The 9,304-nt window shown below is 40.3% G+C and overlaps 1 protein-coding gene and 1 pseudogene across 1 annotated transcript; both read left to right on the top strand.

The window, feature by feature from the left end:
• Positions 1-4,185, top strand: part of LOC118378390 (fatty acid CoA ligase Acsl3-like) — a 44,833-nt pseudogene extending 40,648 nt beyond the window's left edge.
• Positions 4,186-7,374: 3,189 nt separating this feature from the next.
• LOC118378394 (potassium voltage-gated channel subfamily E member 4-like) lies at positions 7,375-8,785 on the top strand. The gene is made up of 2 exons (XM_035765372.2): positions 7,375-7,592; positions 7,849-8,785. The coding sequence occupies exon 2, from the start codon at positions 7,891-7,893 to the stop codon at positions 8,404-8,406; it is 516 nt and encodes a 171-aa protein (XP_035621265.1). The 5' UTR covers positions 7,375-7,592; positions 7,849-7,890; the 3' UTR covers positions 8,407-8,785.
• The last annotated feature ends 519 nt before the right edge of the window (positions 8,786-9,304 follow it).

Consider the following 9,304-nt stretch of genomic DNA (forward strand, 5'->3'; position numbering starts at 1 on the left):
GTAGATACAGGTTATAGTGAGTCAGGTTGAAGCTCTACTTTTGTCATCCATTCCTTTTGGTGGTTGCTTTGGTTTCATCTCTGACTGGAGTTGTGATGCAATTCCTCTTCTTGTCTGTCTGTGCAGCCCAGCTGGAGCGGTTTGAGATCCCCCGTAAGATCCGTCTGAGCCCCGACCCCTGGACCCCCGAGACGGGCCTGGTGACCGAAGCCTTCAAGCTCAAACGCCAGCAGCTGAAGAGCAAGTACCAGGACGACATTGAGAGAATGTACGGCGGGAAGTAGGACCAAACCAGACCAGAACTTCTCCAAGCACAGAGCCAGCATCTGCCTCAAGCCGCCCAGCTCCTTGCTCAATCCTCTTTTCCCCACCCGAACCCCGACCCCCATCCTGGACGAGCCACCAGAAGCACTCAAATTACTTGAATCTACTTTGTTCTCCTGAGACCAAAAAAGATAGACAGAGAGAGAGACAGATTGAGAGAGATAGAGAGAGAGACAGATTGAGAGAGATAGAGACAGATTGAGATAGAGAGAGAGACAGATTGAGAGAGATGAGAGAGAGAGAGAGACAGATTGAGAGAGATAGAGAGAGACAGATTGAGAGAGATAGAGATAGAGAGAGAGACAGAGAGAGACAGATTGAGAGAGATAGAGAGAGAGACAGATTGAGAGAGATAGAGAGAGAGACAGATTGAGAGAGATAGAGAGAGAGACAGATTGAGAGAGATAGAGAGAGAGACAGATTGAGAGAGATAGAGAGAGAGACAGATTGAGAGAGACAGATTGAGAGAGATAGAGAGAGAGACAGATTGAGAGAGATAGAGAGAGAGACAGATTGAGACAGATAGAGAGAGAGACAGATTGAGAGAGATAGAGAGAGAGACAGATTGAGAGAGATAGAGGGAGAGACAGATTGAGAGAGATAGAGAGAGAGACAGATTGAGAGAGATAGAGAGAGAGACAGATTGAGAGAGATAGAGAGAGAGACAGATTGAGACAGATAGAGAGAGAGACAGATTGAGAGAGATAGAGAGAGAGACAGATTGAGAGATAGAGAGAGAGACAGATTGAGAGAGATAGAGAGAGAGACAGATTGAGAGAGATAGAGAGAGAGACAGATTGAGAGAGATAGAGAGAGAGACAGATTGAGAGATAGAGAGAGAGACAGATTGAGAGAGATAGAGAGAGAGACAGATTGAGAGAGATAGAGAGAGAGACAGATTGAGAGAGATAGAGGGAGAGAAATATAAATATCAAAGAGAGGAGGCTGTGTTGTTGCAATATTTCCCCTCCACTGTTCCTTTATTCGATAAAATGTATTTGCTTAAAAATGTGAATCAATAGACAATAGCCTAGCCCTGAAGACTGTTGGAGAGAAAGATTAGCTAGGGAGAGTAAGTAAGGAGTGTTGTTGGAACACCCTCAAACAGTATCTCCATGTTCATTCCACTTCTTACCCTCTTTGGAGATGATTTTCCTCAAGATGTGAGTTATGAGACAGGACAGGTAGGTCATGCTGCCTGTTGAGCTCATGTCTGTCTGAGTGTTGTCGACTGTTATTGAAGCACAAACTCAGGTTGGTTGGAAAACTTTCCGTTTTAACCCCAATGCCCTTCTGTCTGAGGGCGTCAGGAATGCTAAGCCTTGAGAGCCTGTAGAGAGCAAGTACCATTAACATTTAGGTTAATAGCTGCTGTTTGATTATTTGTTTTTCTCCTTTAATTCCGTGATTCTGTTCACATTAGTATAGAGTCCTCATTGGCTAATTCTCTATCCAAGTTCAAAATCCATGGCTCCAAATCCATTTTTTTCACTGCGTATTCTATTGTTTATTTCAGAACCTAGTTCTGCCCAGAGACTAGTCTTACTTTCTGCAGGACAGGAAGAAACTAGCTGTCTGTGTTTATTTTTGTTGTGTTTGGTTTTTTCTGCTTAGTGAGGCTTTAGTACTATGATTTATATTTGATGCCCATCTGCCCATCCAATCCTACAAGCATGAAGTCAACAGGAGGTTCAGAGAGACTAAGATAAGATAATGACTTTATTATTCCAATGGGGAAATTTTGGTTGCGGCTAGGGCAGTGAAATGATGAGTCTCTTCCACCAGAAGAAAAACAGAACATTTTGACGTGAATATACAGTACCACTCAAAAGTTTGGACACACCTACTCATTCAAGGGTTTTTCTTTATTTGTACTATTTTCTACATTGTAGAACAATAGTGAAGACATCAAAACTATGCAATAACACATATGGAATCATGTACATAAATCACTGACAATGTCACCAGCAAAGCACCCCCACACCATCACACCTCCTCCTCCATGCTTCACGGTGGAAACCACACATGCAGAGATCATCCGTTCACCTACTCTGCGTCTAACAAAGACACGGCGGTTGAAACCAAATATCTCAAGTTTGGACTCATCAGACCAAAGGACAGATTTCCACAGGTCTAATGTCCACTTCTCATGTTTCTTGGTCCAAGCAAGTCTCTTCTTCTTACTGGTGTCCTTTAGTAGTGGTTTCTTTGCAGCAACTCAACCATGAAGGCCTGATTCACGCAGTCTCCTCTGAACAGTTGATGTTGAGATGTGTCTTTTACTTGAAATCTGTGAAGCATTTATTTGGGCTGCAATCTGAGGCTGGTAACTCTAATGAACTTATCCTCTGCAGCAGAGGTAACTCTGGGCCTTCTTTTCCTGTGGCGGTCCTCATGAATGCCAGTTTCATCAGAGCGCTTGATGGTTTTTGCGACTACACTTGAAGAAAGTTCTTTAAATTTTCCAGATTGACTGACCTGCATGTCTTAAAGCAGTGATGGACTGTCATTTTTCTTTACTCATTTGAGCTGTTTTGCCATAATATGGACTTTTTCTTTCACCAAATAGGGCTATCTTCTCTATACCAACCCTACCTTGTTACAACACAATTGATCGGCTCAAATGCATTAAGAAGGAAAGAAATTCCACAAATGAACTTTTAACAAGGCACACCTGTTAACTGAAATGCATTCCAGGTGACTACCTCATGAAGCTCCTTGTGAGAATGCCAAGAGAGTGCAAAGCTGTCAACAAGGCAAAGGGTGGCTACTTTGAAGAATCACAAATTTAAAATATATTTTCATTTGTTTAATAGTTTTTTGGTTACTACATGATTCCATGTGTGTTATTTAATAGTTGTGATTTCTTCACTATTATTCTTCAATGTAGAACATAGTAAAATAAAGAAAAACTCTTGAATGAGTAGGTGTGTCCAAACTTTTGACTGGTACTCTATAATTTCAGAACTCTTCACTTGCCATTTCTATCATTCATATTATTATTATTTATGATAATGCCAATTAATAATACTCTTGTCATAAAATCATAATGTTTGTAAGAAAGATGTAGATTGGTGAATACCAATTTCTTTCAGTGGTAGAAAACATATTTGTACTCTGTTATAGGTGTGCACTTACATTAACCACACATTCACTTGCTAAGAGCTGTAGTTCTAGAACCACTGTCATGCTTGAAGTACCCACTGTCATGCTTGAAGTACACAGTATGCCATATGATAATATAACATTTGGACCAAACTAAGGTGGGATTACTTGACCTATGGCAAGAGGAGATGCACACAAAACACTTCCGTACAACAGTTAAGAATTTAGAGAATTTAGTTAAGAGGACAGCTTCAGCATTTATTTGTGTGTGTGTGTGTGCATGCTGTGTTCTCGCACTTGAAAAGGCCATTCCTTGTATGTTGTTGTATGTGATACATCACAGCAAAAGGTAGCCTAAAGCTTTCCTAAATGGTACAAACATTGCTCTGTAGAACACCTGTTGCCTTTTCTTGTGATTTCAGGTGGATAACTACGCATAGAAAATATTTGAATAACAATGCTGTACACAGTAATGAAAGATATTGTTTCTTGACAGTATGTGTTACTGTCACCCAGAATAACATGCCTTTCTGATGTTTCCTTTATACTGTACATACTTTATATGAGGGGAGAAGGAATTATGTATAGCCTATTTTAAATCTATTGAAGCTTTATAATATAGACCCGTTTTGGAACTCCTCCCTACTTGTCTGGGGAATCTGCCTTGTAACATAAGAGCATCAATTGTATTTATTTGTAATTTGCCTTGGAAATTATTAAATGAAGAAGTAAATAAAGATTGTGTTTGGTCTATCAGTGCTGTCCTGAGTTATTTGAGTGCAAATTGAGAAATTAAGCTGTCTTAAAAATCTGATATCCATTATGTCGTCCACTACAATTAGACCCATAATAAAGCAGTGATTGGTGACGTACCGTTAGGTGGTTATGATGATAATGATGATGATGATGATAATGCTAACGATGATGATGACAATGATAACGATAATGATGACAATGATAACGATAATGATGATGATGATAATGATAATGATTGCATGAGAAAGTTTTGTTTAAACTGTAAGCCAGAACAAACTTGTTTAACTTAATTTATCCAATAAGCTCAAAAGGGACCAGGCTTATCAAACTAAACAACCGTGCCCACCATCGTCATTCGTCACTACTTATTTGAGGCTCAAATTTCCAAACCCCTCCCGTTAGCACTATCCTAGATAATTTGTTGCTTAAAACTTCTTAGGGCTGAAATCCCGTTAATGGGATCGATATGACAACAGCCAGTGAAAGTGCAGGGCACCAAATTCAAAACATCAAAAATGTCAAAATTAAAATTCCTCAAACATGTATTTTATACAATTTTAAAGGTTATCTTGTTGTTTTAAACTCTGTTTCATGATCTGTAATAATTGATTTATATTTTTATTTCACCTTTATTTAACCAGGTAGGCTAGTTGAGAACACCTTTATTTAACCAGGTAGGCTAGTTGAGAACACCTTTATTTAACCAGGTAGGCTAGTTGAGAACGCCTTTATTTAACCAGGTAGGCTAGTTGAGAACACCTTTATTTAACCAGGTAGGCTAGTTGAGAACACCTTTATTTAACCAGGTAGGCTAGTTGAGAACACCTTTATTTAACCAGGTAGGCTAGTTGAGAACACCTTTATTTAACCAGGTAGGCTAGTTGAGAACACCTGTATTTAACCAGGTAGGCTAGTTGAGAACACCTTTATTTAACCAGGTAGGCTAGTTGAGAACACCTTTATTTAACCAGGTAGGCTAGTTGAGAACACCTTTATTTAACCAGGTAGGCTAGTTGAGAACACCTTTATTTAACCAGGTAGGCTAGTTGAGAACACCTTTATTTAACCAGGTAGGCTAGTTGAGAACACCTTTATTTAACCAGGTAGGCTAGTTGAGAACACCTTTATTTAACCAGGTAGGCTAGTTGAGAACACCTTTATTTAACCAGGTAGGCTAGTTGAGAACACCTGTATTTAACCAGGTAGGCTAGTTGAGAACACCTTTATTTAACCAGGTAGGCTAGTTGAGAACACCTTTATTTAACCAGGTAGGCTAGTTGAGAACACCTTTATTTAACCAGGTAGGCTAGTTGAGAACACCTTTATTTAACCAGGTAGGCTAGTTGAGAACACCTTTATTTAATCAGGTAGGCTAGTTGAGAACACCTTTATTTAACCAGGTAGGCTAGTTGAGAACACCTTTATTTAACCAGGTAGGCTAGTTGAGAACACCTTTATTTAACCAGGTAGGCTAGTTGAGAACACCTTTATTTAACCAGGTAGGCTAGTTGAGAACACCTTTATTTAACCAGGTAGGCTAGTTGAGAACACCTTTATTTAATCAGGTAGGCTAGTTGAGAACACCTTTATTTAACCAGGTAGGCTAGTTGAGAACACCTTTATTTAACCAGGTAGGCTAGTTGAGAACACCTTTATTTAACCAGGTAGGCTAGTTGAGAACACCTTTATTTAACCAGGTAGGCTAGTTGAGAACACCTTTATTTAACCAGGTAGGCAAGTTGAGAACAAGTTCTCATTTACAACTGCGACCTGGCCAAGATAAAGCAAAGCAGTTCGACACATACAACAACACGGAGTTACACTTGGAATAAACAAACATACAGTCAATAATACAGTAGGAAAAGTCTATATACAGCATGTGCAAATGAGGTAGGATAAGGGAGGTAAGGAAATAAATAGGCCATGGTGGCGAAGTAATTACAATATACCAATTAAACACTGGAATGATAGAATGTGCAGAAGATGAATGTGCAAGGGTGAATGTGGAAGGAAGCAGGCCCCCTGATCACCCCGTGTCTGCCAGCAGGGGAGGACCTAAGACCTCAGCTCGTGCTGGTAGCGAAACAAGTAGACACCACCCCCCAGGCAGTGGCCATGGTAGCCACGGAAGCCCTGGGGTGGTATGGAAGGAAGGAGGCCTCGACCCCAGCCGAAGGGTCCCCCACAACACCCTAGGTCCCGGCGGCCACGGCCTGACAGCGCTGCGGCACCTAGGGCGATGCGCCTAGGGGAGGGATCTCTTCTGGGCCCCTAAGGACGGGACAATGATTGATTCGGGAGAGCAGGAGGAGGCGAGTTTGATAAGGACTCACCCTGCTCCTGTACAAAGGACCGAAGACAGCCTTTTAACAAAGTGACTTTTTAGCATGTTTCTCATGTCTTAAAAATGTTTTACCTTTGTTAGATCATTAGTACACATTTTAAATGGCTTTACAGATTTGATGTTTTTACAATGAAAAGTACTTTTATTCATGGTTGTTCTTATTGGTTTTAACAACATGTACTTTTTAACCTATTTAAATGTAACCTTCAAATGCTGTGTTTTATGCTTTATTGCCGTTTTAATGTGTATGAAATGATGTAAAACATATATGAGCTGTTTTTAAAGGAAATGTGACAAAAAACTTTTCCAAAATAAAAATAAAACAAAAAATATATATTACTTTGAACATCATTGCTGCAAGTTATAAGGTTGTGGAAAAAGCTGATGTGCACGTGACAGATAACGGCAATTATAAATATTCTATATTGAAATCTTCAGTTCGCTTATTTTTCCAATATTAAGTGAATTAAAAAAGGGTTATTGTGATATAATGTTGAACTTTATTGACGATGCATGTGCAGTTGAAATGTGGCTATTGAGACAATGATCAAAAACTATTTTAAATTTCTTTCAGAACTGAAAATTTATCTGATTTCAACTTCCGGGAAATATATATTTTCGCAATATTGGGATGTGCAATTTTAACAGGATTGGTGTGCTAGAGTTGAAGCATTGCACACCCATTAACTCACACGAATGCATGTCGATGGAAAATTATTTTGGATCAATTCTGTTAAATATCTGTTAAAAGGCTGTTAAATATCATATTCTATCAGAAAATAAAAAGTTACTTTAGTAACTTGACAGAATTGGAACATAGCGTTCGAAAATCGGATAACCATTGTTTGTCACATTTGTGTCTGGGCTCTTGTCGACTCAAAATTTGACACTGGGCCAAAACTTGCCTCTCGACCACAGAGTCCACGTGATTATAGACGTCCCAAGATCGCTATATAAATATTCCCATGCACTTTGATATCCTGTTATTAAATTCGAGAGGCGTACACACACGAGGACACGGATCATACAGCTGGGTCCACATGTCCCACAGCTTTATTGCTCGGTAAGTTGGATAAGTAGTGTATCATTAGTAACAATAGGCTTAAGCAATTGTTCACTAAGTTTTGTCTAATAAAACATGTATTTGGCTAAATAGGCATACTTTATACGAGTAATAAAATAATTCGTATAGACTGCAATTGAGAAATTATGTGCTTAAACGTGTGCTTAAATGTGTGCGTGAGTGTGCGTAAAGATGTGCGTAAAAGTCTTGGCAAAGAATCAAGATCCTAACCTCTGTCATGTTTCTGTTTTTCAAGGAAACTTCCTTCATAAACTCCACTTCATAAACTCCACTGAGGATGGAGAGGTCAGACAACTTTACAACGCCCCAACTTCTTCCCCTGCAGAGGGCTAATGACGCGTCCCAAACTGACAAAAACAACGGTAACGCATACGTGTACATTTTCATAGTAATCTCCTTTTATGGGGTCTTCCTCGTTGGAATAATGCTGGGCTACGTTCGCTCCAAAAGGCGGGAGAAGAGAAGGTCGAATGTTTTTACGCGTCTGGTGCACGAGGAGGAGCAGCGGGAATGGGGCGCGCAGCAAAAGAAGCACAGCATCACCATGCCCTCCTTCCAGGTGTCGCTTCCCTTCTCCGCGGGGATCCAGGGCCTCTATGAAGGAAGGGTCCTGAGCTCCCCTCTGGCCTGCGCCCTGTGCTCCATTGAGCAAAGCAGCGTCAGTTCACTGTGCTCCTCCGCCGACGTGCACCTCGCCATCGAGGAGGAGTCAGACAGCGGGACCGCGGAGGGACCGGACGAGACCCCGAAGGGCAGCTCTCTCGACGACTTCGCCGAGATACAGATACTCTGAGAGGAACTGTGACGCGCAGAACAGATGATGATACTGGAAATAAACGCATCAAAACTGTAGACTTTCCACCCCTCTACGTCATATAGGAAATAAGTGGATAAATGAATGACTGGTAACGAAAGTTTAGCTCGACATATGGAACAAGTGCTCTTTAACCATCCGGTTCTGAGCATTGAAATGTACCTGGAACCCACTTGAAATGTATTTTCTGTAACGACACCCTCTTAACCTCTTAAGATGTAGCCTAATGATTTCACTGTGCAGTGTTCATGTCTATGTAGGTTTACCTGGGGTTGTTGTGTAAATTGAAGATTAAAAAAACTATGCTCTGTTTGAGAGATATGGTTCTTCTCAACTCTTCTTGGGAAATAAATGTTTTATGTTGAAAAAAGTTTATCCTCTCTTTTTTAAATCAAAGGGAGGTTGCAATATCTAGTTTTTCTCCAGAAGGGGGAAGTGCTGCAGTAGTTTTACACTACCTATTTCTGAGGCACACTAGTGGTTTCAGTAGAATCATCATTTTCATGTTAGTCATTTAGCAGCTCTTATCCAGAGTGGCTTAAATGAGCAATTGGGTTAAGTGCCTTGTTCAAGTGCACATTAACAGATTTTTCACCTAGTCGGCTCAGGGATTCAAACCAGTGCCCTTTTAGTTACTGGCCGAACCACTAAGCTACCTGCCACCCCCATCCTGTCCTTGAATTGTCTTGTTCTGAAGTGTTGACATACTAATTGATCAAATTAGAACCAACTTTTTCAGGCAGTTAGCGATTATTGATTTAGACTTATTTACATTTATTTCATTAAGCAGACTCTTATCCAGAGCCACTTAGAGGAGCAATCAGGGTTAATAAGGGACATCGGCTGATTTTTCACCTAGTCGGCTCGGAGATTGGAA

Source organism: Oncorhynchus keta, chromosome 1 (assembly GCF_023373465.1).
Source record: "Oncorhynchus keta strain PuntledgeMale-10-30-2019 chromosome 1, Oket_V2, whole genome shotgun sequence".
Taxonomy (NCBI): domain Eukaryota; kingdom Metazoa; phylum Chordata; class Actinopteri; order Salmoniformes; family Salmonidae; genus Oncorhynchus; species Oncorhynchus keta.

Coding starts and splice junctions, on each gene's coding strand:
- LOC118378394 (XM_035765372.2), top strand. CDS start 7,891: ATGGAGAGGTCAGACAACTTTACAACGCCCCAACTTCTTCCCCTGCAG.